This window comes from Passer domesticus, chromosome 23 (assembly GCF_036417665.1).
Source record: "Passer domesticus isolate bPasDom1 chromosome 23, bPasDom1.hap1, whole genome shotgun sequence".
Classification (NCBI taxonomy): domain Eukaryota; kingdom Metazoa; phylum Chordata; class Aves; order Passeriformes; family Passeridae; genus Passer; species Passer domesticus.
In genome coordinates this window covers 4,414,700-4,438,528 of record NC_087496.1, presented here as the reverse complement: position 1 = coordinate 4,438,528, position 23,829 = coordinate 4,414,700, and the positions used below count along the sequence as shown (strand labels likewise).

Genomic DNA, 23,829 nt, shown 5'->3' with positions numbered 1-23,829 from the left:
AGGGAGGCAGGAGGGGGTCGGGGCTGGACGTGTCACGGAATAGGGTTGGATTTGTTTGCCCATGTGCTCTCCTGCCTCTACAAGGGCTCGTGGTTCCGCTCTGCCTTCCTCTCCCGGTGTTTGTGTGTTTGCACTGATGGGGAGAGGCAGGATTTGGTTGTGCCGCTTTTTCAGGCTCTGCTCCAGAGTCTATACAGGTGGCTTTTTGTTTTTTAAAATATTTTTTGGCAAGGGAGAGCAGTAGGAAGTGAGGATTCATTGCACTGTGTGTGTTCATAGACAGGGAGAATCTGCTGAATGCCCTAAAAAATTGCTTTTTCTTAGATTACTGGTGGCTGGCATTGTCCTGTGCATCATGGAAATGCTGCTTCAGAAAAGAGAATATATTCCTGTTCCCCTGCTCCATTAAATCACATGCATCTGCAGGACAAGCTGGTAGATTTAGGATGCAGCTTGTGATTTTGACTCACTAGGATGGAAACTTAGGTCAGATCTTCGGGATGTATTTTACAGCAGTGCAATAACTCAGAACCCCCAACATTCTCTTGGAGAAGCCCCCAGTTGATGAAGAGCTGGGTGAAACCCCCATCTGATAAACAGCTGGATGGAACCCCCATCTGATAAACAGCTGGATGGAACCCCCATCTGATAAACAGCTGGGTGAAGCAGGAGAGAATCTTTTTAAGGGCAGGGGGACAAGGTTGATCCAGGTCCTCAGCACAAAGGGCACTTTGTGGCTCTTGCACTGGGGGGCTCTGACCCTCTCTGGTTTTTCTTGGAGTTGCTGCATGGCTGGAGCTGGGCAGGGGGGATGATGCACGGAGGGGATCGATCAGAAAGGAGGAAACATCAAGGGCTGAACAAAAGGAAACGGCTTTGATCCCAGCTTTGAAGATCACAACATCTTCCATTAACTTGTGACGGCTGTGCTGACGAGCCGTGGGAGTGAGTGGGATGCTGCAGAGCTCCAGCTTTGTCTCCTGCTGCACAATGTCCCTGTCCGCCCCCACGGCTGCTCCCAGCCTTCCTCGGAGCCTTCCTCAGGCTCACTTCCACCAGGGCTTTGGCAGCCCTGCCACAAGGCTGGGATGTGCTCAGGGGGATGAAGTCCATGGAGCCTTGCTGGAGTTACAGCAGGGAAAAGCCTGGGCTCTCTGGAGGGAATCAGGGAGTTGTATCACACCTGCATCCCCACCCAAAAGTGGGCCTGGCTGTTCATCACCAGCTCTTTTGCTGTATCTCACTCTCCCTTGAAATAAAGCACAGATGACAGCAGCCTTGCATCCCTAAAGCACTGAAAGATTCTGATGTTAGCTTGGAAACGACAAGGATTAAAATAACCAGCTTGGATTTATTTTAATTTTTATTTTTATCCTTTGAGCTGTCAGGTTTTCAAAACTTCCCTCACATCAAAGATGGTTGAACAGTGTCTGTTGTTGTTTTGTTTATTTTTTAAACAAGGCTTGCGAGCTCTGTTCTGTCCCAAGTTCCAGGCTTGGAGATGTTGATGGAAGCATCAGACATTGCAGTTCTTGCTGTTAATTACAACAGCTGTTGACTTTGTGATGGCGAGGGGTGGAAAACAAAGCCTGGATCTGTTCCTCCTTGGGAAGTACAGCTGTGGAGTGGTGACCTGCAGGTGACTGTGCTGGGGCTGTGTCTGTCACCTCCAGAGGGATGTGACATTCTTACTTCGTGCTGTTTCCCCAGATTTCTTTGTGTTCTCCATCATACTTTATGTGGCTCGCCTTCCTTTGGAACAAGTGGAATTATAATAATTTGTGACTGAGGGAGGGGTTTAGGGTGTGGTTTGTAACCCATGGGGGTTCCCTGCATTTAAATGACCCTTTCCAAGTTGTGACTGGTGCATTATTTGATTTATTATTAAGATCTCTCTTGTTGCATTTCAGAAGCATTTTCCAGCTTTTCCTCAGGATTTTTGCAGTCACTCCAGGCAGGAAGGGAGAGGTTTCTTCCCAGCTGGCCCAGGGGGAGTTTGTGTGAGAGATGAGGCCGTTTGTCCATGGGTCTGTCTCCAGTGGTAACCAGGATCGGGTGATCCACGGGGACAATGCCATGGTTAATAATGCATCTGCCCATCCTCGCACTGCTGGCTGTGGGCAGAAGGCAAATTCCTTCCTAATGCTTGCAGTGATTTGCTAATCCTCTGAGGCATAATAATTGCATTAATTTTATTTCATGAATATGTAAACATGTGATTGGATGTCATGGGAGGACAGCATTCTGTAAAATGTCAAAATAGACAGAGTAAATCTCAAACAAGGCTGGACTTTCCTGCTAAAAAACATGCAGAAGGCAGACTATTTTTATCATTCTTTTCAAAGCACTTGTCATGAAAGACTCCTTGGTTTCTGCACAGCCCTGCAGGTGTCATTGCTTTTTTGACTTATTGCTTTCTCTTTTGTCTCTCTTGCTGGGAGATGTAATAGAAATATAACATTTTGTTATTGCTTGTAGAGCACTGGTGAGCCCAGGGAATTGCTGCGGGATCTGTGCAGGTTTTCATTCTTGGATTATCAATTTGAAGGGAGTGTAGGTTGGTGATCAAAAGTTGTTACCATCTGCTTGCTGTTTGGGAGACTGCATAATGAGCTTCTGAATCTCCTCGTTTTCCACTGATGTCAGACTGGATGGAAGAAAAGTATCTTTGTAGGTGTCTAATTAACCCCTCTAATAGCTGCTTCTGAGGAGAATTAACTCTTTTCAGTGCTGCAGCCAGGCCTGAGGTGCCTTCTTGACCTTTCTGCTCTTTTCCAGACTACCAGCACAGTTCTGTGTTGTGCTCGAGGATCTCCTCTGGTCTCGTTCAGGAAAGTGCAGGCACAGGCTTGGCTTTGCACAGCCCATGGATTTCAGACAGGGAGAGTTCAATGTGTGCTCCAGTGTGTGCATCTCTGCTGGTTGGGGACATATTGCTCAGCACTTGCAGAACTCAGCTCAAATTGCAGCACAAACCCCAACCCTGGGCCTGGAGGAGCTCGTTACCAGGTCGGTGCTGCAGGGAGAAGTGACTAATTGCAGGATGACTCTTGGAAAGCAAATTCTTTTGAGAAACGAGAGAAGACTTGGAGGCCTTTAAGCTTTCCAGATCAGGACGTGCTTGAGGAAATCCAAGGGAGAAATGCTCTGCAGGGAATGGTGTGGGTGGTGTTTTTCTGCCCCCCGAGAAGCTGGTGGTGGTCACAGCTGAGTACCTGAGGCTGCTGCTTGTTCAGCTGAGCTGCTCTGGTTGCAAAATTCCTTGGTCCTTTTCCTACTTGTGGCTGAATTCTAATTCACATCCTGCAAGTGGCAGAGCCGAAGGGGTTTGCTGTGCTGAGCTGTGTCACAGGTGCTGTGACAGTGCCCTGTGGGGGTGGCTGCTGGCTCTTGGGTGCTGTGATTTGGGAGAGAACTGCTGGTGTCAGTCCCAGGGATGGCTGTGATTTCAGAGCTGGTGGGATGGACAGACTTTGGTGTCACTTCAGGATGCTTGGGTGTCATTCCTGCAGAGTTCATTTACCAGACTGCAGCAAAGGCAGGTTTCTTGTGGAGTTCTCCATGAAAGCTTTGTAAAGAGTTCCTTTATGGTTTTAAGAACACCAGGTTTAACTTGTGGAGTACCTTTCCAGAAGTGACTGCTTGGTGAAGCTCTGTTCATCACCTGCTTCAGACCTTACAGGAATACTCTGCTGGAGGAGAAATTTGGCCTTTCTCTCTCTTGCCTGCTGTCTCGGGCTGGTCCGTGCATTGCCAAATGTTCTTTGTCATCAGCTGCAGGAAAGCTTCTAGAATCCCAGAATGGTTTGGGTTGGAAAGGCCCTTAAACATCATCTGTCCCATGGGCAGGGGCACCTTCCACTATCCTAGGTTGTTCCAAGCCCCATCCTTGGACTTCCAGGGATGGAGAAGCCGCAGCTTCTCTGGGTACACTGTGCCAGGGCCTCCCCACCCTCACAGGAAACAATTTCTTCCATTTATCCAACCTAAATTTCCCCTCTTTCAGTCTGAATCTATTACTCCTTGTCCTATCCTACAATTTCTGCTAAAAAATCCCTCTCCAGCTCCAGGATGCTGGCAGGCTGCAGATTCTCTGCTGCACTGCTGCAGATATTGATGCTTTTTCTCCACGTCTGAGCAGAGTTTGGCCCCTTCCCACCCACACCACGCTTGCTGATGGTATTTTGATGAGCTTTTTCCTTTATAGGGACAGCAAGGACATACACCAAGGAGACAAACCCAGCCTTCTGTGCTTTCAAATGCTCCGTGCAGAGGTTTTCACCTCAGAGCAAAGGGGCTGCTGCTTAGGTGGGCTTGTTTGTGTTCTGTCCCTCACTTAATCTGTCTCATCTACTGAAGGCTACTCCGCAGGGGGACGTGAGGCCCTGAATGCACTCGGGGCAATTAGGACTCTAAAGCGTTATTTATTACAATTATTTCATTTTCAAAGTGGGTCAAGCCGTTTTGGCATTTCAGGCGTTGATTCCTGGTTCAATTGCAGGCCTTGGTCGCCATGGCAACTGCAGAAAGCGTTCGTCATGGCTGTGCCTTGGGCTGGATTCAAACTCCAGGGAATGAGCAGGAGCAGGGAGAGCTCCGAGGGGCTCGGGGCAGGGGCAGCCCTGTGCCCATCCTCGCTGGCATCAGCTCACACACGCGTCATTTTCTCTCTCTGTGGGGTCCTTCATGTCAGAAATATTCAACTTTTCCCAGTCAGCAGAGAGTAGGGGGGGAATTCAGCCCTCCTGGGTTTGATATTTGGGCCACTGACCAAAGAAGGAGCCCTTGATGTTGTTTTTCCCCCTTATTTCCGCAAAGGTGAGAATCCACACACATCTAATGTGATATTTGTGGATGGATTTAATTTTTTTTAAACCAAAAAACAAGCTCGAAAGACAGAATCTGCCCAAGGTGGTGCTTGGCAGAGCTGGCACCAAAAATTGTGGCTACGGCAGTGTGTGAGCTGGGCAAAAATAAAATTGCCAGCTCTAAGCAATGATCTGAATGCACCTAAATGATCTAAAACAGCCAAGCTGGTGCTGCTCCTGTGCAGCTGCAGTGCTGGGGCATGCTGGGCTGTGACTGAAAACCCACCTTGAGGAGCTCTGTGAGACCATAAAAAGACTAAAATAGCACCAAACTTTCCAGCATTTTTCATCTTGAGTTTCACCTGCATGCTATGGCAGCTGTACCCTGGTTTTGAGCTGCTCATTCTGAGCTTTAGCTGAGCAGCAGCAAAATCTCATGGCTGCAAACTGAAAGCAAACAGAGGCTGGACTGAATCTGGCTTGGTCTTTGCAGAGCTGCTCTAAACTCAAGCTCAAAGTGAAACTGATCTCACACAAACTGAAAATGGGATGAGGTTGTGTGTGGTAAACTCGGGTTTTGTAGAGCTGTAGAGGAAAGATTAGTACATGTGTTCAGACAGGTTTAGCCAGTGATGTGCTGGTCAGGGACAGTGGCTTCAAATTCCTGCCTTGTGTTTTTGGGGACTTCTCACACAAACCAGCTTGTGTTGCCTCAATAACAAGCAGGACCAGCACAGCCTCAGAATTTGGAGGTTTTAACTAGAAGTCTGCCTTTTCTACAGTCTGTAAAAGTGGCAGTTCAGAGCCTTTTCTGTCTCTGGGGCTGCTGCTGATGAACTTGGAGTCACCAATGTAGCTCTGCTGGGCTGCTGAAATTGAGTTTAGCAGGAGCACAGACCAGGTGAAACACCCATTTTGACCGGGTCAGCAGAAAATCTGTGAAGGAACCTGATGCTTTTTAATACTTCAGTAAATGAAGAAATCCCTGATAATTTTACTTCATGTTATACCTAAACTGTGGGTTAACTCCGAGAGCTGCTGGGAGAATGATCCAGACTATTTTTTAATTTGTCTTTTGCTTTAGTTGTTATTTGGGGGGATTCAATCTTGAATATTGCTACAGTTATTGCTACACTGGTTTAGTATTCAATATTCCTGTGCCTTGTCCAGGAAAAGGGAGGGCACAGGACGAGATGATGTGACAATATTTCCCTTGGGGATGTGCCATTGCTCCTGGTGAAGAGCCCCAGGCCAAGGGGAATTGCTCTGCACTGGAGCTGCCTTGGGGTTTGGGTGATATTTGAACAGGATTTTATTGCTCTATATCTATATTTCTCATCCTACTGGGCAGAAATAGTTAACAGAGAAGAGTTTAACTCGATCCACCTTCCTACCTACAGAACATTTTGCACACCCATTTTTCCCAAGCCTGAAATGAAATTCCACACTTTCTAGGGGTGAAAACATCTTCTCAGGGGCTCCTGGGAAGCTCCACGCTGCTGTTCCTGCCCCGTGCCAGCTCCTAGGAAATCTGATTCTGGCCCTGTTTGCATAAGCAGCTTGGCTGTGTGCTTCCTGCAGGCTGCTCAGGGAAAGTTTCATCGCTTGTGTGTTGACACAAGCAGTGAGCAAATAAAGGAGAATTTACGAGACCAGTTGATCCAAAACCAAACCAAGCCAAACCTGGGAACTGCTGGGGGAATGTGTTGCACTGACTACTCGTGTCTTACTAATGCTTGTAAAATGGTTCTGGCATCTTCAGAGGTAAGAAGAGATGGATATGGTTTTTATCTGGGAATTAATGAAACCTCAGGCACGTGTTCAGCTCCTCTAGATTTTCAGGGAGGAAATGATCCATTTGGAGTACTGTGCATCATTGTGATTGCCGTGTGCAATTTGGCTTAAATCTTAAGAGGCTGATTGCAACAACTTCTTTAATTCAGTCCCTTGCAGTTGTAATTCCTCCACCCTTTCCCTGCTGCCTGTGCTGTCAGATGTGGCCTGTTTGGTGTTGCTCATAACAGGCTCCTGAAGAAGTTAGCACAGATCCAGTCCTGGCACCAGGCTCCTCTGTGACCTGCTGACTTGAGCAGCGCAGCTGGAAAAGCCTCGAGGATGTCTGGGCTGGCCAGAAATAGATTTGACTCCTGAAGGAAATGAGTGACGGAGGGAAAAATGGGTGTAGTGTGTGGTATTTTGAAGAGTCTGGCAGGAAGGAGAGGCATCAAAAGAGAAGGAGCAGTGAGGAAATCTGAGTTTTCCTGTTCTGTATTCATTTGTACATTACTGCCTTGCTGATTTAGGTGCTGGGGTGTTTGCTGAGGAAAGAGAATGAGAAGTTCCATTCCTCTCATAATTTCTGTAAAACTCTGAAAGGTCTTGCCTTTTCCAGTATGAAAAGGGAACTTAACTTTTAATGGTTTTTTTTAATCACAAAGGCTTTTGGGTCACAGCAAACCATTTTCATGCCCAGCTCTAACTGGTGTGGGAAAGGATGGTTCTGTACAGGAAATGCTGCATTGAATGTCATCATGACTCCCCTCCCAGAGCCCTGGGGTTTCTGATGCTCTTTGATGGGGTGTTTTCTGAAAGGTGTGACCCCGTTTTTGTGCATCCTGTTGAGAAGAGCTGCTCTAATAAAGGAGGGGCAGAGCGAGGCTGTGTTGAGAACACGCTGACACCTCTCTCATTCTTGAGCACACACTTGATTTTTCTGAGCTCAGATCGCCATTTGAAACTCCTGGAGCCCCAAGGAGCCAACGAGTTCCTTCTTGTGGGCATTGCTCTGTGGTCTGAGGGCCTGGAGGGTGGTTGGAGAGAGGCACTGCCAGCAGTTCCTCTGTCTCTGCTGAAAGAGAAGTGCCTAAATCCACGGGGGGCGATGGTTCAGGAAGCAGCTCGGTGCTGTGGGCGCTGCACAGTCGGGGCTCAGCCCTTTCACTCTAACCCTGCTCTCTTTGGCCTTCCTCTGCCCCGCAGTACCGCCAGTAACTCCAACCGCAGCACGCCCGCCTGCTCCCCGATCCTGCGCAAACGCTCGCGCTCGCCCACGCCGCAGGACGCCCCGGGCGACGCCATGGTGGAGAAGGGCTCCGACCACTCCTCGGACAAGTCCCCGTCCACGCCGGAGCAGGGTGTCCAGCGGAGCTGCTCCTCCCAGTCAGGCCGCAGCGGGGCCAAGAACTCCAAGGTGAGGGGCGGGCAGCGGCCGCGTGCGCGGAGCTGGGCTTTGTCCTCTGCCTTCTTCTTCTTCTTCTTCTTCTTCTGCTCTGGCTGGTTTCCCTCCCTCTTCCACAAGGTTCTCCTAGCTCGGGGTCCTTCACCTGGTCAGAGGTCAGCACAGCTCTGAGGTTACGGCTTTCTCTAGGTCCTTTCTAGGACCTTTCTCGAGGTCCTGTTCCTTGGGAGGCTCTGTGGGAAAACTCCTCTATTTCTGTGTTTGAGGGTGCCAGGACGAGTGAAGAGATGAGAATCTTGACTCCATGTTTCAGAAGGCTGATTTATTATGATATTATATTATCTAAAACTATACAAAAACGAATAGAGAGAAAGGGTTCATGAGAAGGCTGGAAAGGAAAAGCAAGGAATGGAATGAATAACAAAAGCTCGTGACTCTCAGAGTCTGACACAGCTGCATCTTTGGTTATTAAGTAGAAACAACTCACGTGGACCAATCTAAGATGCACCTGTTGGTAAACAATGTCCACACCACATTCCTCAGCCATCAGGTAGTTAATTGTTTACATTTCTTTTCTGAGGCTTCTCAGGTAGAATAGGAGAAAAATCCTAGCAAAGGATTTTTCATAAAATACCATGACTACACTCCTCCACTAGGGGTTTTCAACAGGCCTTGAAAACCAGCTGTTGCAATTGCTTTTTATCACCTGGATCATGAGATGAATAAGGTTTCCCCTGTGATGGGCCTGGGCATTTCCCCAGTCCTATCCAGGCCCTCTGAGATCAGATTGCACAGAATCACTTCTCCAGCCCTCTGCCCATTCCTTCCATGGCTGCAATGTTATGGCTGCCTTGCCCAGGGTAGCTGATATTTTCCCCAGGAAGGTTTTGTGTCTTTGGACCATGTTAGAAACAGCCTTGTCTTTGCTGTGCAGGGAAAGAGGGTTTCAGGTTTGGCTCTAGGTTTTTGTGTGAGCAGTGGGGCCTGGGATAACACACATGAGAGCCTGGGGTACCAAACAAACCTTTGATTGTAACCCTGAGATCAGTGATGTGTCAGCAGTCAGGAGCACTTGTGCTTGCCCAGATTTTTGAAGTGGGATGTTTCAGCCTGAATAATTTCACGGGCAGAACTCTGGTGGCTTGTACAAAATGAATTGTTTAATTTATTGCTGGATTGTGTCACAGACCAGAAATCTTCATCCCCTCCCCTTCGTGGCCACTCAGCAGAGGGAACAGGACTCAGTGGCCCACATTCTGATCTCTCACCACTCTGGGGGGGAGTCTGTGAGTCAAAAGAGGGGGGAAAAGGGTTTTTCAAGCTGAATCATTGGCGTTCTGAGGTTGCCCTTGAGGTCAGCCTGGCTTCCTGTGCACGCAGTGACCTACAAACCCCGTCCCAGTGCTGCTGACACCCCCAGCACGGGCCTGCCAGCACTGTGTTCCCAAAAGGAAGCCATGGGGTGGGAGGCAGGAGGATGCAGGGCACGCTGTGCTGGGAGCCACCCTGGGGGTGCTCCCAGGGAAAGGGGCTCCTTGGGAAGGGGAACCACAGAGAGGATTTGCATCGCTCTGACCCTCAAAATTAAGGTCATGGGAGTGAGATTTTTACCACCACAGTGACTGCTAAAGCTGAACTTTAATTCCTTTCCACAAGGAAGAGGGGGTACAGTGCTCTCTGTTGGGGTGTGTGGGTTTTCCTTCTCTTGATCTGCGAGGTAATTTTTCTTCTTTCCCTAATTTCTCTCTTTTCATTCCTGCATGCTTTCTCTCCGATTAAGTCACACAAGCGCCTCTCCAAAGTAAGCCTTCTTTTTTCTCTCCTGTCCCCCACTGTAGAGCTGTCTCATCACTCAGGAACCCTCCCTGTGGTGCTGAGTGCTGACCCCAGTCAGGCATTCTCCTGCTGTGGCTGTGAGAATGCCAGCAAGAGCTCAGCCCCGTGCCTGTAGCTGGAAGCTGGGTTCACTTGCATCACTGGCATCTCGCTGGTATTTGCTCACACAGACTGAGAACTGGCCTGTTCATCACACCCTGCAGCTGCTGCCAAATCATTTCAGCCTTTTAAGTTCTTCTTTCCCCTCTCCCTTGGAGTGAGCTGCTGTCTTTGCCAGGGAGAAATCCTCTGGAGTTGAACAGAGCCACGATCCCTTCTCTTTCCTTCTTCCCCCATGATTTCAGAAACAAGAGCTGTTCTCCATGACTTCTTCCCTGCTTTTCATGATAAATAGCATTTTTGTGGCCAGTGATCTCAGCTTACTGCCCTTGCACGCTCTGCTGTGTGATGCAAATATTAAAGATCAGTGATTTCAAGTGAACCCAGCTTGAACCTGGTAGAACAGACCTGTCCCAAATGAATTGTGAGAATTCATGGGCTCGCTCTGAGAGGTGATAAGTGGAAGATCCCTCTGTGGGTGCTTGAATTGGAGATAAGATCGTTTGGGATTTGATCTCACAGCTCTGTGCTGCCCTCAGAAGAGTGGAAAAGTCAGAAACACAGGTGGGATGTTGTTGGAGAAAGTGCCAGGCTGTTGGCATTTCCACTTTATGACAGCAGAATGGCTTGGATGGCTTCACAAAAATCCACAGAATCCTTGTCTTGGCCTTTCCCCAGTGGATGCCTCAGGTTTCCTTCTAGGCAGGTTCTCAGAGAGCGATGCTGGCTCACTGTCCTCCCTTGGTTGTGGTCCTTGTGACCAGCCTGACCTTGCATGGTTTGCTGGTGTCTGCTGGGAGCTCCCTGACGTGGTTTTTTTGGACAGATTGTCCTGTGCTTGGTGTGTGTGGCTGGGATAACTGTGCAGAGGAGCACTGTGGGGCTCAAGTCTCAAGGTGAGGAGTGACAGAAGTGCTGTGCAGGGTCTGCAGTAGCAGAGTCCTGTCAGGATTGCTGGTGAGCCGAGGTGTGTGGGCCAGGGCAGGCTGGAGGTGCAGAGGGTTTGAGGACAGAAGCCTGGAACAGAGGGATGTTTGTAAAACGTGTGTGCAGTGCTGCTGGGAGGTGCCTGCAGCCAGCCCCTGCTTCTCAGAGGGAAAAACCCAACCACGGTGAGGCAGCTGGAGAAAGTGAGGGGAGTGGAGCCGGGATGAGTTCAGAGGGGAGGGATCCCAGGCAGGACCCCAGCAGCCTGTCAGAGCCTCCTGCCCTGCTCACACGGAATATTCTGAGCTGGATCCATGAGGATCAACAGCCTGGAGCTCTGCTCTGTGCTTCCTCTGGTACAAATGAAGAATTTCCAGGCATTAACCCCCCTGCTTCCCCCCACACAGAAAATTCTGTTGTCTGCTCACACAGGGAGAGGTCAGCAACAAAAAAACTGGAGGGCAAAGATTCCAAACTCTCCTTTCTCAGCCTCTTCTCCTCTCCCCACCCATCTCCTGCAGGAAGAATGGTTTGCTTTCCCAACCTGTCTGGCTAATGAGGTGGAACAGCTTGAGCCCATGAGTTTGCTGCTGTGTTGGTGCAATTGCTGCCAGATCTGCTTGAGCTCCCTGCCCTCTTTTGTCTGTGCTGTTGTGTCGTGCTGCAGCGCTGCCGTCAGAGGGAGTGCTCCACCAGGAGTTAAAAACACTGGGATTGTCCCAGGGAGTGCTCCAGCAGGAGTTAAAAACACTGGGATTGTCCCAGGGAGTGCTCCACCAGGAGTTAAAAACACTGGATTGTCCCAGGGAGTGCTCCAGCAGGAGTTAAAAACACTGGGATTGTCCCAGGGAGTGCTCCAGCAGGAGTTAAAAACACTGGGATTGTCCCAGGGAGTGCTCCACCAGGAGTTTAAAACACTGGAATTGTCCCAGGGAGTGATCCAGCAGGAGTTTAAAATACTGGAATTGTCCCAGGGAGTGCTCCAGCAGGAGTTAAAAACACTGGGATTGTCCCAGGGAGTGCTCCAGCAGGAGTTTAAAACACTGGAATTGTCCCAGGGAGTGCTCCAGCAGGAGTTTAAAATACTGGAGCGATCCATCAGGAGTTTAAAAACACTGGAATTATCCCAGGGAGTGCTCCAGCAGGAGTTTTAAGTATTGGAAATGTCACAGGGATGCTCCACCAGGAATTTTAAACACTGGAGTGCTCCAGCAGGAGTTAAAAACACTGGGGTTGTCCCAGGGAGTGCTCCAGCAGGAGTTTAAAACACTGGAATTGTCCCAGGGAGTGCTCTACAGGAGATTTTAAGCACTGGAACTGGCAGAGGCAGTGCTCCACCAGAAGTTTTTAAGCACTGGAGTGCTCCACCAAATGTCTTTAAGCCCTGGAATTGCATCCTGAGGGAATCCTTCCCAGAGCTCTCTTTGCCCCCCTGACCCCACCCACTGTGCCATGGTCTGACTCAGCTTTAGGCTTTTCTGGAACAGCTTTCCAAACTGAGGAAAAACCCATCTTTTTTCTAGTAGCCAAGGATAAAATATGTATTTTTTAACTATTTTGCTCTTGCCCAAGGATAAATGTGGTTTCATTCAGATTCTTCCCAATGTCTGTACTGTAGCTAATGGTGAATGCTGAGGATTAATATTAAGTTAGGGGAAAATATGAATTTTGGTGCTGGGGGCTGTAGAACAGTTCAGGTCAGGAGGGATCTCAGGGGGTCTCTCACCCAAGCCCTGCTCAAGGCAGGGTGAAATCAGCTTGGTCCAAACCCTTGTCCAGCCACATTTTGCAGCCCTCCAAGGCTGGAGATGCCCCAGCCTGGCCAGGGCCCTGCTCCAGTGCTTAACCACACTTGTGAGCAGCTTTTTCCTCCTCTCCAGGCAGAATTCCCCCTCCTGCAGCTAATGGCTGTTGCACCTTGTCCCTCCAGTGTGCCACAATGGGAAGAGTTTGGCTGTGTCTTCTCACCCACCCTCCCCCTGGGTGGGACAGAGCCCCTTTAGGTAGCAGGCAATGAAATTCTGATTATTTGGGGCTGGGGTGAGGGTTTGGGGAATAAATTCCATCCATTTCCTGGAGTGATGGCCATTTAGAAGCTGGTTGGGCAGCGTAGCACAGGAGAGAGGGCTCTGGAATTCCGAGCTCTGGTTCTGTGCCTCTGCTTCCCCAGGTGAGACTTTGGGGATTTAGGGATGCTCCTAGAGCTCTGTGGCATGCCACTCCCTTGGTGAAAAGGTTTCAGTTCCCTGGGAGCAGCAAGGAGTGAGCTGTGGTGCTGCTGCAGCCATGCTGGGAGGCAGAGGCTCTGTTTGGAGTCACCAGTTCACGTTTGGTGTGTGACCTGTGTCACCTCCCCTGGCAGTGCATGCAGATGTCAGGTCACTAAATCGTGATATTCCAAGGCAACAATTAAAGGCTTAGAGAAAATATTCCATTTTTCACGTTCCTCCAAAGCTCTTCCTGGTTACAGCCCCCTTGGAACCACGAGCTCTGCTCTGTGCTCCTGTAGCATCATCTCTGCAAACCTGTCCCATCTTCTCCCTGTCTGTGTGCACCCCCCTCCTTCTGTTACTTATTTATTTTCTCTTTTCAGTTCTAATGCTTATGGTTTCTTTTTCCAGTATGACAGACTTAACCTGCTCAAAGTAAGAATATGTTTTTCCTTTTTCTTTCTTTTTTCCTCCCCCTCTCCATTTTACTGTCTCTTGATTTTCACAGTTTGCATCTCCCTCTCCATGAGTTTAAAAAAAAAAAAGATAAATTAGAAGAGAGATTTAAGGGCTGAGGTTGTCTGGATTTGGAACAAGTGTGTTGAACTTAGTGGAGGCAAAAGCTGAGGTTGGAGCGTTGGTATAATTAAGGATGTTGGTAAAATTACGGACATCAGTATAATTATGGATCTCAGTATAATTATTTCTGTGGAAGAGCTTAAAAATGAACCTGCAGAGCTCCTCTATAGAGTACACTTGATTCAGGAAAATTCAAATGTTAGGAGGGAAAAGAAAAAAAACTAGTTCCTGCAATGAATGCAGCAGAGGGGACTGAGATCCTGCTGGGCTGTGCTGACACCTCAGCATGGGCACCCTGATTTCGAAGGCACAGTGACAGCAGTGCCTCTGGTGTGTGTGTGCCAATTATAGTTTGATTATGAGGGTTTGTTGTTTTTTTTTTTTCCCCAGGAATTTCTGAGTTACGCCTTTTGCTCATTAAGGCAGACAGATGGCAAAACAAATCTGCAGGAAAATCACTCCATCTCAGGGCCTGTGCTCCTGAGGACAAGGTGCTGTGTGCATGGCTCAGATTAATTACCCTGGTTCTTTTTTTAGTCCAGACTGGGTTGCATAAGGCTTTTTTCCACGTCCTACTTGCAGAGAGGGATGGGATGACTTCAACCCCATCCTTTATGAATGGATCAGGTATGGCCAAGTATGGAAGAGAGTGGGAAGGAGGAGGAAATTCCTCTGCCTGCAGGAATGAGTGTGGGATATCAGCCATGCTCTGTGTTCAGTCGCTCAGCTCATCTCCTTTCCCCAGGATCTGGGGGGAAAAAAGGGGGTGTTCCTCTTTTTAATTTTTTGTATTTTAGCCTGTGTACTGTATTACTGTGGGGCTTTTCACGAGAGACTGGGAGCTCTGCAATGGATCCTTCAGAAATGGATCCAGTGGGGTTTTGTGGCTGGAGTGGACACAGGGAATGTGGAGCAGGGAGATCCAGGGGTGGGATCAGAGCAGCCCCTGCCTCTTCACAGAAATCTGTTCCAATCTGACCTCATTAACACTTCCTCTCCTTTCCCATGGCAGAACAGCCTGTGTGTCCTTGTGGGCAGGCAGTGGCTGTGTCCCTGTGAATATTCCAGGGAATTCCCAGTGAAATTCCTGCAGCCTCTGTGGCGGGGCACAGCACAGAATGTTTCCCTTCCTATTCCAAACTGCCTGCAAAGCCTGGAAAATTCTCCAAGGTCAGAAGCAAGATGGCTTCAGAGGAGGAAAGGCAGTGAGATGTTGCTTCTGTCCTTGTGTGTTATCCTCAGCTCCCACTGAAGGGTTTGGGAGAGGGGACAGCCTCGTGGGAAAGGCTCTGGTGCCCCCAGGCTTCACTGCCATGAGGGAAATCCCCCCAAAAAAGGGGATTCCTGTGTCCTGAAGGAGCTCAGAGTCCTGCTGTTGGGAAGCCGGCCTGGCTGCAGTGGGGAGCTCATTTCCTCCTCTCCCTGTGCAGATAAATCTCACCTCCAGCTGAAAATTGCCAAGCGTGACTTTCCAAGCTGAGCCAGCTCTTTTGTGTGCTCCAATGTGACGTGTGGCCTGTCCTCTCCAACCATCTGAAATGCCATGATAAGGATGGGAGGAAAAAAAAAAAAATCACATGTGCAGATGATGCAAAACACTGTGCGCTGAAATGCTGAAAAAAAAAATCCCAGCCTTTTTTTTTTCCCTGCCTAGCTTCTCTAGCGATTTTCTACAGCACTTTTCCTGGCTCTGTGTGTGTGTGGCTCCCTTTTAAAATTCAAAATACCCTTGGAACATTTGCCTTTTGTGGGCAAAGCTGTGTCCCTGCCCTTAGCAGTGCTTCGAGGGCTGTTCAGGGCAATGTGAGTTTTACCACTGGGCCAGTGGAAGAATGAAGGCCCTGAAGAGGTGGCTGGCAGTGATGGTGATGATGATGATGGTGATGGTGAGCTCCTCTGTTGCTGGCTGGCACTGCTGGTCTGCAGACAAGGTGGCAGCATGTCTGTGTGTGTGTGCATGTGGACATGCACACCTTGGCCTGAACTGTTTCCTGTTCCAGACTCCTGCTGCTGGATTTGTCCCTTGCTCCTGTAACTGGGGATAACTGTGTCAGACCACGCTGTGAAACCCATTGAAATCTTCTGTTTAATCCCACTTCCACTTCACTAATGATCCAAACCAGACTGGACCTGCTTTCTCTGTCCCTCTTTCTTTTTGATCCTAAGATCTCTGTGCTAACTAATGCTTCTCTTTTATTTTGTCCTTACAGAAAAGCCAGAGTTGGTATAATGTAAGTACTGCTGTTTCTCTTGTCCCTGGGTGCTCTGGGCTGGGCGGGGGGAAGGTGCCAAGGGGCTTTGCAGTGGCACTGGGGCACTCTGACCATTTCCAGGAGGAGGAGCTGGAAATGGCTCAGCACTGGCAAAGGAGGGCTGGCATCCTGAGCAAAGGGATGCCAGAGGCAGAGAGCAGAAGCTTTGTCCTTTTGGTCACTCTGGTGGTGCTCCCCACATCCTGCAGCTCTGGTGCCTCAGCGTGGGATGTGGTGGCAGCGGTGACAAACAGAGCTGCCACCCTGCAAACCCTTTGCATCTCTCAGGGCGGCCTGGGGGCCATAGGGGAATTATTTTCTACCAACCCCAGAGAAACACCAACCTCCCTTTGCTTCTGCCTTGGTGTTTTTCCTTCGTTCTGCCCTGCTCTGGGCACAAGGTCGGTGTCCCCTTTGCACGGTCGGGCCCCCACCCTGGAGGCTCTGAAGTAGCCATAGGCAAATGCAGCAGCCATCCACGGCCAGCCACAGTTGCTGCCCTCCTGCAGCCATCCAGAGCAGGATGGGGCCAGCAGAATGTGGGATTTGGGCTGAAACGGCGAGGTGGGGTTTGCAGAGGGGAGAGGCAGAGTTAGGACCCTGCTGGGTGTGAACAGCATCGCAGGAGGAGACCCCAGAGGCACAGAGCGACAGAGGCAGTGAATAAAAGAATAAGAATGTTTTGTTTTAAGAATAAAATACAAACCAAGGTGGGCCAGACTGGTGGAGAAGTGGCAGATAAGGACTGTGAGCAGATGCCTCAGTCTGACCTGGCTGCTGTCAAGCCCTGACTCTGTCACCAGGCTAGAGGTGACTTTGGCTCTCACTGCTTCTGCCTGTAGCTGCTGAGCTCCATTCCCTGCTGCATGATGCTTTGCTGTGCTCTGCTTCTGTGGGTCTCTTGTGTTTTCATGTCCTCTCTATCTTATCTTTCTGTTCTCTTGTTTTTCCTCCATATATTTTCAGCATGAGAGACAGTACATCCGGAGAGTAAGCACTGGCTGCGTTTTTTTTGTGGTTTTCCCCACCCCACCCCATTATTTTCCTTTGTAAACAAAACAAAACAAACCCATTTTCTAGTTAGCAGAGACATTCTGGCCAGATAAAAGCAGCAGTGTGAAAATATGGATGAGGCACAGGCTCCAGGAAGTCAGTCAGTCCTACTTGGCAGTGTTATTTCCATTAAAAATTTGCTAATGCATCTCCTTGATAGAGTTTCCCGTCTTTGCCAGCTCCTTCCAGGCAGGATTTTTCTGCCATTTGGATCATTCTGGTTCCTCCATTCCTCTCCTCTCTGAGGGCAGCTCTAGAAATGAACCATGAAACCTCACCAGTTCCCTTGCCCACATTCCCCCACTCTCATTTTACACAAACCCCACTGTGCCAGAGCAAACTCCACACTCTTCTGTGTGCCAGGCACTGTGCAAACCCACCCAAAAAACAATCCCTAAAACAGCACATGGGCCTCAAAGATCTGCAGGGCATCACCAGTTTGCTCCATTTTTTTGCTGCTTTTAACTGGTCCTTTTGTCTCTGGAACACTGCATTCCTCTTTGCCAGCTGGAACCTTCCCTTCCTCCTCTCCTGGATTCCTTTTTCTCTATTTTTTTTCCTTGAGATGCCACCAACTTCTCCTGCCTTGTGTGTTCTCCTGAGCTTTTTTGGGATTGCCATCCCTGCCCCATGGAGGAGTGGGAGGAAAGGGGTGAAGTGAGCTCATGGTTGGTTTGGCAGAGCTGCCCCTCTCGCTGGTTGTGCTTTCTCTGCTTGGCTTTGCAGAGGACAAATGCAAACTGGTGCAGGTGCTCTGTGAGATGGAGAAGAGAAGCCCAGTTGGGGGATAAATGCACTCAGAATTTTTTTGTGTTCTTGTCCTTGTGGTGGAAGAGCAGGAGGTCAGTGGAAAGGGAAAGAGGAAAACTCCCTGAGGTGCTTCTCGTGCCTTTAGTGAGGAATTGTGTACTTGGAGACTTTGGTTTGGAAATATTGTGGTTTTTAGGGGGAAAAATCTGTTGGTCACTTGTGGTTTAACCATCAGTAGTGTCATCTTTGGGTTGTGTGTCTGCATGGTGAATTATTGTTAATTCATTTATTGTTTTAAAAATAATTCCTAAAAACAGACTCAGGCCTTAAAACTAAACCTCCTTTGTAGTTTTGTTTGCTGAAACAGAGATGTGCCTTACCCTGAACCCCTGAGGTGCTCTGAGAGGTGGAAATTTATGTTTTGCTTCCCTGAGGACACCAAGGAGGAGCTGCTCTGCCCGTGGGGGTGTCAGTAACTCCACACTTGGGAGATGACACTTGTCACCCAGCAGATGCCATTCAAATGAGAGACAAACTGGAGATGCTTTGCTGCCAGGGATAAAATGTCTCTCCTTCTTTCCTTATTTTCTCTGGGTTTTGGGCAGAGGGCCCCATTTCTGTGTCACTGAGCCTGACATTCTGAGCCTGGCAAATCTGTCGTGGTTTTCCTGCCTCGTTCTGCCTCACTTGGGCTGTGAACCCTTCTGCTTCCCTGTTCCCAAATTAGGCTGTGTGTCTCAATATCCTGCAGCATTCTGCTGCTCTGCAGCAAGGCTTGCTTCTTAAATTCAGCACCAGGAGAGTCCAGAGGATGCTCTGGAAAAGAGAATGAACAAGATGATCTTGAAAAGTTAGAGAAAACTCACTTGACACCAGGGAAGAGGTGAGATTTAAATCCATGAGGTTTTCACTTTGGCATTTACATCCCAAGGTCTGCCTTGCTCTGAATTCCTTTATTTTTATCTATTGATAAAAATATCGTAATATTTTTCTTCTTCCTTTAACTGACACCAGTTATCTCTTTCAGCTGTTCCTAACTATTAGAATATCAGAAATATTTGCTGTCCCAGTCAGTGTGGGCAGGTCAGTAGGAGCCCATCCCTTCCCTCCTGTGTTGGGAGAGCAAAGTCTGCACTGAGGATTGCAGGGAGAGGGACAGGAGCCCTGCTCCTGCAGCTCTGCCTCTGTGTACACAGGGCAGCCCTCGGCCTGGCAGGAGATCAGAGTCTCAAAAATAGCCCCAAAATGCCAGTGTGGAGGCAGGTAAAGGGGAGAGGCCAGAGTTTTCCTTTGGGGAAATGCAGGGAAAGCATGTGAGGGCAGCTGGCTGAGGATCTGTCGTGGGTTGTGAGGCTTTTGTGAGGAAATCTGAGCAGCTCTTGAGCTTCTGAAGAACACCCAGACATCACAAGGCTGATAAGAAATCAGAGTGCTGTGTCTGTTCTTGGAGACCTCGTGGGTGCCACAGAGGAAGGGAAACTCAGCTGCTGGAAAAGTAAAATGTTCCCTGTAAAGGCAAAGGGGAATTTTGCCTCATTCTGGGGAGAAAATCAGGAACACCTTTCCAGGGGTGGCAGGTGAGCCTCCCTCACCAGCAGCAATGGAGTTTAATGCAAAAATCCAGGCCTGATGAGTGAGCAGGTTGTTGAAGGGCCCTTTTCTCTGTAAATCAGCACAATCATCTTTTAACTCCCAGTAACATTTCATAATGGTTTACTCCCAGTAACCATTTCATCAGATTATTTCTGGAGCAGTGTTAACTCCCTGCCTTTCAGGTGCTTTTCATCCTGTCAGGTTTTCCATGACTTTCAGTGTGTGGATTACCAGTTGCTGGGTTGTAGAGGCACTAAATTAGCAATAATTTTTTAGTGCAAACTCCTGTGATGATGAACTCAGATCCATTTTCCAGCCCAGATCCCAGTGATTAATTTGAAGCATCTTCCTTTGCTTTTAATTCACTTTTAAAGGGAGAAAAAGGAAAAATATGGAAAATCTGAGCAACCAGAGTGGCTTTAGAGGAGATGCTGTTGGACAGGTGGCCACTTTCTTTGCTGGTTTTTCACACCCCTGCTGTCAGTGGGGTCTGAACCCTCCCACACGAGCAGGAAACGTGTCCTGTTTATTCCAGGAGCAATGTAAATCACAGAAGTCCATCAGTCATGAACACTGGATGGGCTTTTCCTTCCCCCTCTGTGCCTCGTGCCATCTCTGCTCCCTGTTTTCTGTGCTGCCCAAGACTCGGCATTCCTCAGGTTTTGTGTTCTCTGTGCTGTCCCTTTCCCCAGCACTGTTTGCTGGGAGTTTCCCGTGGAGGATTTGTTTGTGTGGAACAGGGATGTCACCCCAGGGAGATGCCACCCCAGGGAGTGGCCCTTGTGTCCCCATCTCCCCCGGGAGCAGCTCCCTCACCTCGGCAGTGCCACCCTGTCCCATCTCTGTGTTTGCAGTGCAGTTAATGTTTGCTGCCTCCAGGTCAGCTCTTCCCATCCCTGCTGGCACCATCTCTGCAAACACAGGTGGCTGGGGGTGGTTTTTATTTTTGTTCAGTCCCTGCTGGAGTTTCCAGCCAAGGGGCCATTCAGTAAAGCAGTGCAGGTGGCTGTAATGCCAATTTGTCCTTCACAGGCTGCAGAACGCTTTGTTTTAAATCATTCCCTCATCTTGGGGTGCAGATGGGAGCACTGCTGCAGTGCTGAATGGAAACTCCTCTGTGCCCCAATGATTTTGGGGTGCAGCTGAGCAGACTGAGCTTGTCAGTGAGCAGGCTGCCCCCCTGGCCTGGAGCAGAGCTCTGCAGGGGCTGGGGTGGCTTCTTGGTGCTTTTTGAGGTCTGGGTGCCCAGCTCTGGAAGATGAGGGGTTTATTTCAGTGTTTGCTCACAGCTGAGCAGATCCAGTGCCCTGCTGTGGGCATTGACCTGGCACTGCCTGCACCTGAGCAGGGGGCTGGAGGGGCTGGGACTCAGGGCAGGGGCACAGGGAGTGCCAGCAGCCCAGGCAGCCTCCTGGACCTGCAGGGACTTCATTCAGCCCTTCATTTCCAAAGTGACCTGACCAATGAATGAATACAAGAAAATCCTGTTTTTTTTGAGGGGAAGAGTGGGCTCAGAGATGCAGCCAGGAGTGGTGCAGCCCCTCACATTCTGCCTGTGTGGGCCTCCCATGGCTGGTTCCTCCCAGCCACATCCTTTATTTTTATCTATCACCTGCCTGAATATTTTTCTTCTTCCTTTAACTGACCTGAGCAGTGAAAAGACACAAAATCACAGAATCACAGACTCACCAGGAAGAGACCTTCAAGACCATTGAGTCCAGCCCAGCCCAACCCCTCAACTCAACCCTGGCCCCCAGTGCCACATCCAGGCTTTGTTAAACACACCCAGGGATGGTGACTGCACCACCTCCCCAGGCAGCCATTCCAGAACTTTATCACCTTTCAGGGAAAAAGTTTTTTCCTGATCTCCAGCCTGTGTTTCCCTTGGTGCAGCTGGAGGCTGTGTGCTCTGGTTGTGTCAGTGCCTGCAGACAGAGCCCAGCCCAGCTGAGCACAGGCACCTTTCAGGAGCTGTGCAGGGTGAGGAGGGCACCCCTGAGTCTCCTTTTCTCCAGGTGAGCACCCCCAGCTCCCTCAGGGGTTCCTCTCAGGGCTTGTGTTCCCAGCCCCTCACCAGCCAATTGTCTCTTTCAGGTGTTCCTAAATATTAGAATATCAGGAATATTTGCTGTCCCAGTCGGTGTGGGCAGATAACAGGAGCCCACCTGTGTTTGGGGGAGCACAGCCAGCCCGAGCAGTGTCAGGAGTGGGACAGGGGCCCATGAGCAGGGAGTGGGACAGGAGCCCACGTCCCAGGCTCCCCTCAGCCTCCCCAGCACACTCTGTCCAGCAACTTTCCATGACAGGAAACATCTGCTGGGAGGCAGGGCTGGGTTACTGCCGGGCATTGGCCGCCAGAGCTCCCAGCTCCAGTGACTCCAGGCATGTGGAGTCATTTTGGGATCTTCCCCGCCCGCCCCTTCCATGAGAAGCACAGAGACTGAGGCTGCCTTTGAGAGCAGAGAGGGACTGCAGGGCAGAGCCTGAGGCACTGAGGAGGCAGAGTCGCTGCTTTTCTGCTTGCAAGGAGGGGGAAAGCTGAGCTGGAGCTGTTTGCCTCCTGTCGGGTCCCGGGAGCCGCGTGAGTCGCTGTGTGGGATTGGGGCCAGCACTCCTGGACATTGGGGCCCTGGACTTTTGGGGCTTGTGCTGCCCTGCTGACACCCCCAGGGCTCCTGCAGGGGATGCCCACAGCCAGAAGCTGCTGAGGCTGCAGCAGGAGAGCACAGAGGGAGCCCAGCAGCACAGTCACCCTGATGAGCCTCTTTGGGAAAAGTCCTCTGGAGGGGAAATCCTCGCTGAGATCCTCAGGGGCCAACTGGGACGAGCTGGGTGTGGGCAGGAGAGCAGGGGAAGGCACCTAAACCCGGCTGAACTCCTGCCAGGCTGCACCTCTGTCGGCTCTGGGCATAAACAGGGAGCAGTGGGAGCAGGAGGAGCAGAGCTGGAGCGGAGCTGGGGAGCTGAGCAGGGCTGGGGAAGGAGATGGATTCCCTGCTGGAGTGTGGCTCCCTCTGGGATCTTTGCCTGGACCAAGAGCTGCCATGGTGGGACCCGGAGGGACTTGTGGACTTCTCTGGAGGAAATGCCAGCCCTGGACCTGATGAAATCCCAGCTGTGAGTGTCTCTAAACTGAGCTGGTTGCACCCTGGCAGAGCTGCTGGGGCTGTCAGAGCCTCTGCTAGGACAGGTTTTAGTTTGAGCCCAAATCTCAGCCCTGCAGGGATTATAATCCCTTTCCCCCACTCTGTCCCCATCCTGTCTGCTTGTTCCTGGAAATCTTGGGCTCGGGCTCCTGCTGGAGCCCATCTCAGACCAAGATCTTTTCCAGATGTTCAGGCTGGGAGTTTGGTGAGTACAATTCATATTTCTGTCATCAGCTGGTTGGCAGGTTTTACTCAGAGTGAGATCCCTTCCTCTGGGCCCACGGGGCCGGAGCAAGTGTTGCAATATTCTGTTTCTGTTCCACTGAGCTGCTGTGAGGAGCAGGGAATGCTTTTGGGGGCGAGGGGTTGTCTGTGATTTGACAACCAGCATCAAATCTGCTGTGATCTGACAGCTTTTGGCAGTGCTGTGAGGCTAATTCTAAATAAATTCTGTATTCCTCCCACCCCTGTGGCTCCACCACCATTCTTAAGCAGAAACTGCCTTCTCTAGTCTCAGAATTTTGGGGCCCTTGCTGGAACACTCCCACATTTCTTCCCTAAGAGATCAGTGCCTCTGGATTGTTGGATAAAGAGGGAAAATGTTGTACCCCAGGTGGCTTCTTCTCTGTGTTTGTGGCAGAAAGAACAGTGCAGATTCTCTGGGAGATGTGGGTGGGACAGGGGTGGGCTGGGGAATCCTGAGCTTTTGGTGACAGTGGTTGCTCAAGCTCCTCTGGCAGGCCCGAATAACCCATTTTTTGGGATGAGTCCCCCATTTTCTGGGCTGAATCACCCTTTTTCTGGGATGAATTTACCTCTATTTTCTGAGGTAAATCACCTATTTTCTGTGCTGAATCCCCCATTTTCTGGGGTGAATCCTCTATTTTCTGGGGTGAATCACCTGTTTTCTGGGGTAAATAACCTATTTTCTCTGCTGAATTGTTGTATTGCACTAAGACACGGATTCTTACACTGAATCACCCATTTTTGGTGGTAAATCACCCCTTTTCTGTGCTGAATCCCCCATTTTCTGTGCTGAATCACCTGTTTTCTTGGGTAAATCCCCATTTTCTAGGCTCAATTCCCCATTTTCCAGGGCTGGATCCCCCATTTTCCAGGGCGAATCACCCGTTTTCTGGGGTGAATATTTCTGTGCTGAACCCCCCGTTTCTGGTGGTAAATCACCCCTTTTATGGGCTGGATCCCCATTTTCTGGGCTGGATCCCCATTTTCTATGCCGGATACCCATTTTCTTTGCTGAATCTCCATTTTATGTGCTGAATCACCCATTTTTATTGGTAAATCACCCCTTTTCTGTGCTGAATCCTCCATTTTTATTGGTAAATCACCCCTTTTCTATGCCAAATCCCCATTTTCTGTGCTGGATCCCCCATTTTC

General features: G+C 49.8%; 1 protein-coding gene across 8 annotated transcripts in view; it reads left to right on the top strand.

Annotated features, from left to right (window-relative positions):
- The window catches only part of GRAMD1B (GRAM domain containing 1B), a 98,728-nt gene that overhangs the window by 53,637 nt on the left and 21,262 nt on the right, over positions 1 to 23,829 (top strand). For 7 of the 8 annotated variants that reach the window (XM_064397794.1, XM_064397793.1, XM_064397800.1 and 4 more), the window contains 2 exons: positions 7,788 to 7,998; positions 15,848 to 15,868. In XM_064397794.1, the coding sequence (XP_064253864.1) occupies positions 7,788 to 7,998; positions 15,848 to 15,868 (232 nt within the window). The remainder of the gene's footprint in view (positions 1 to 7,787; positions 7,999 to 15,847; positions 15,869 to 23,829) is intronic. The other variant, XM_064397795.1, reaches the window with a different exon arrangement.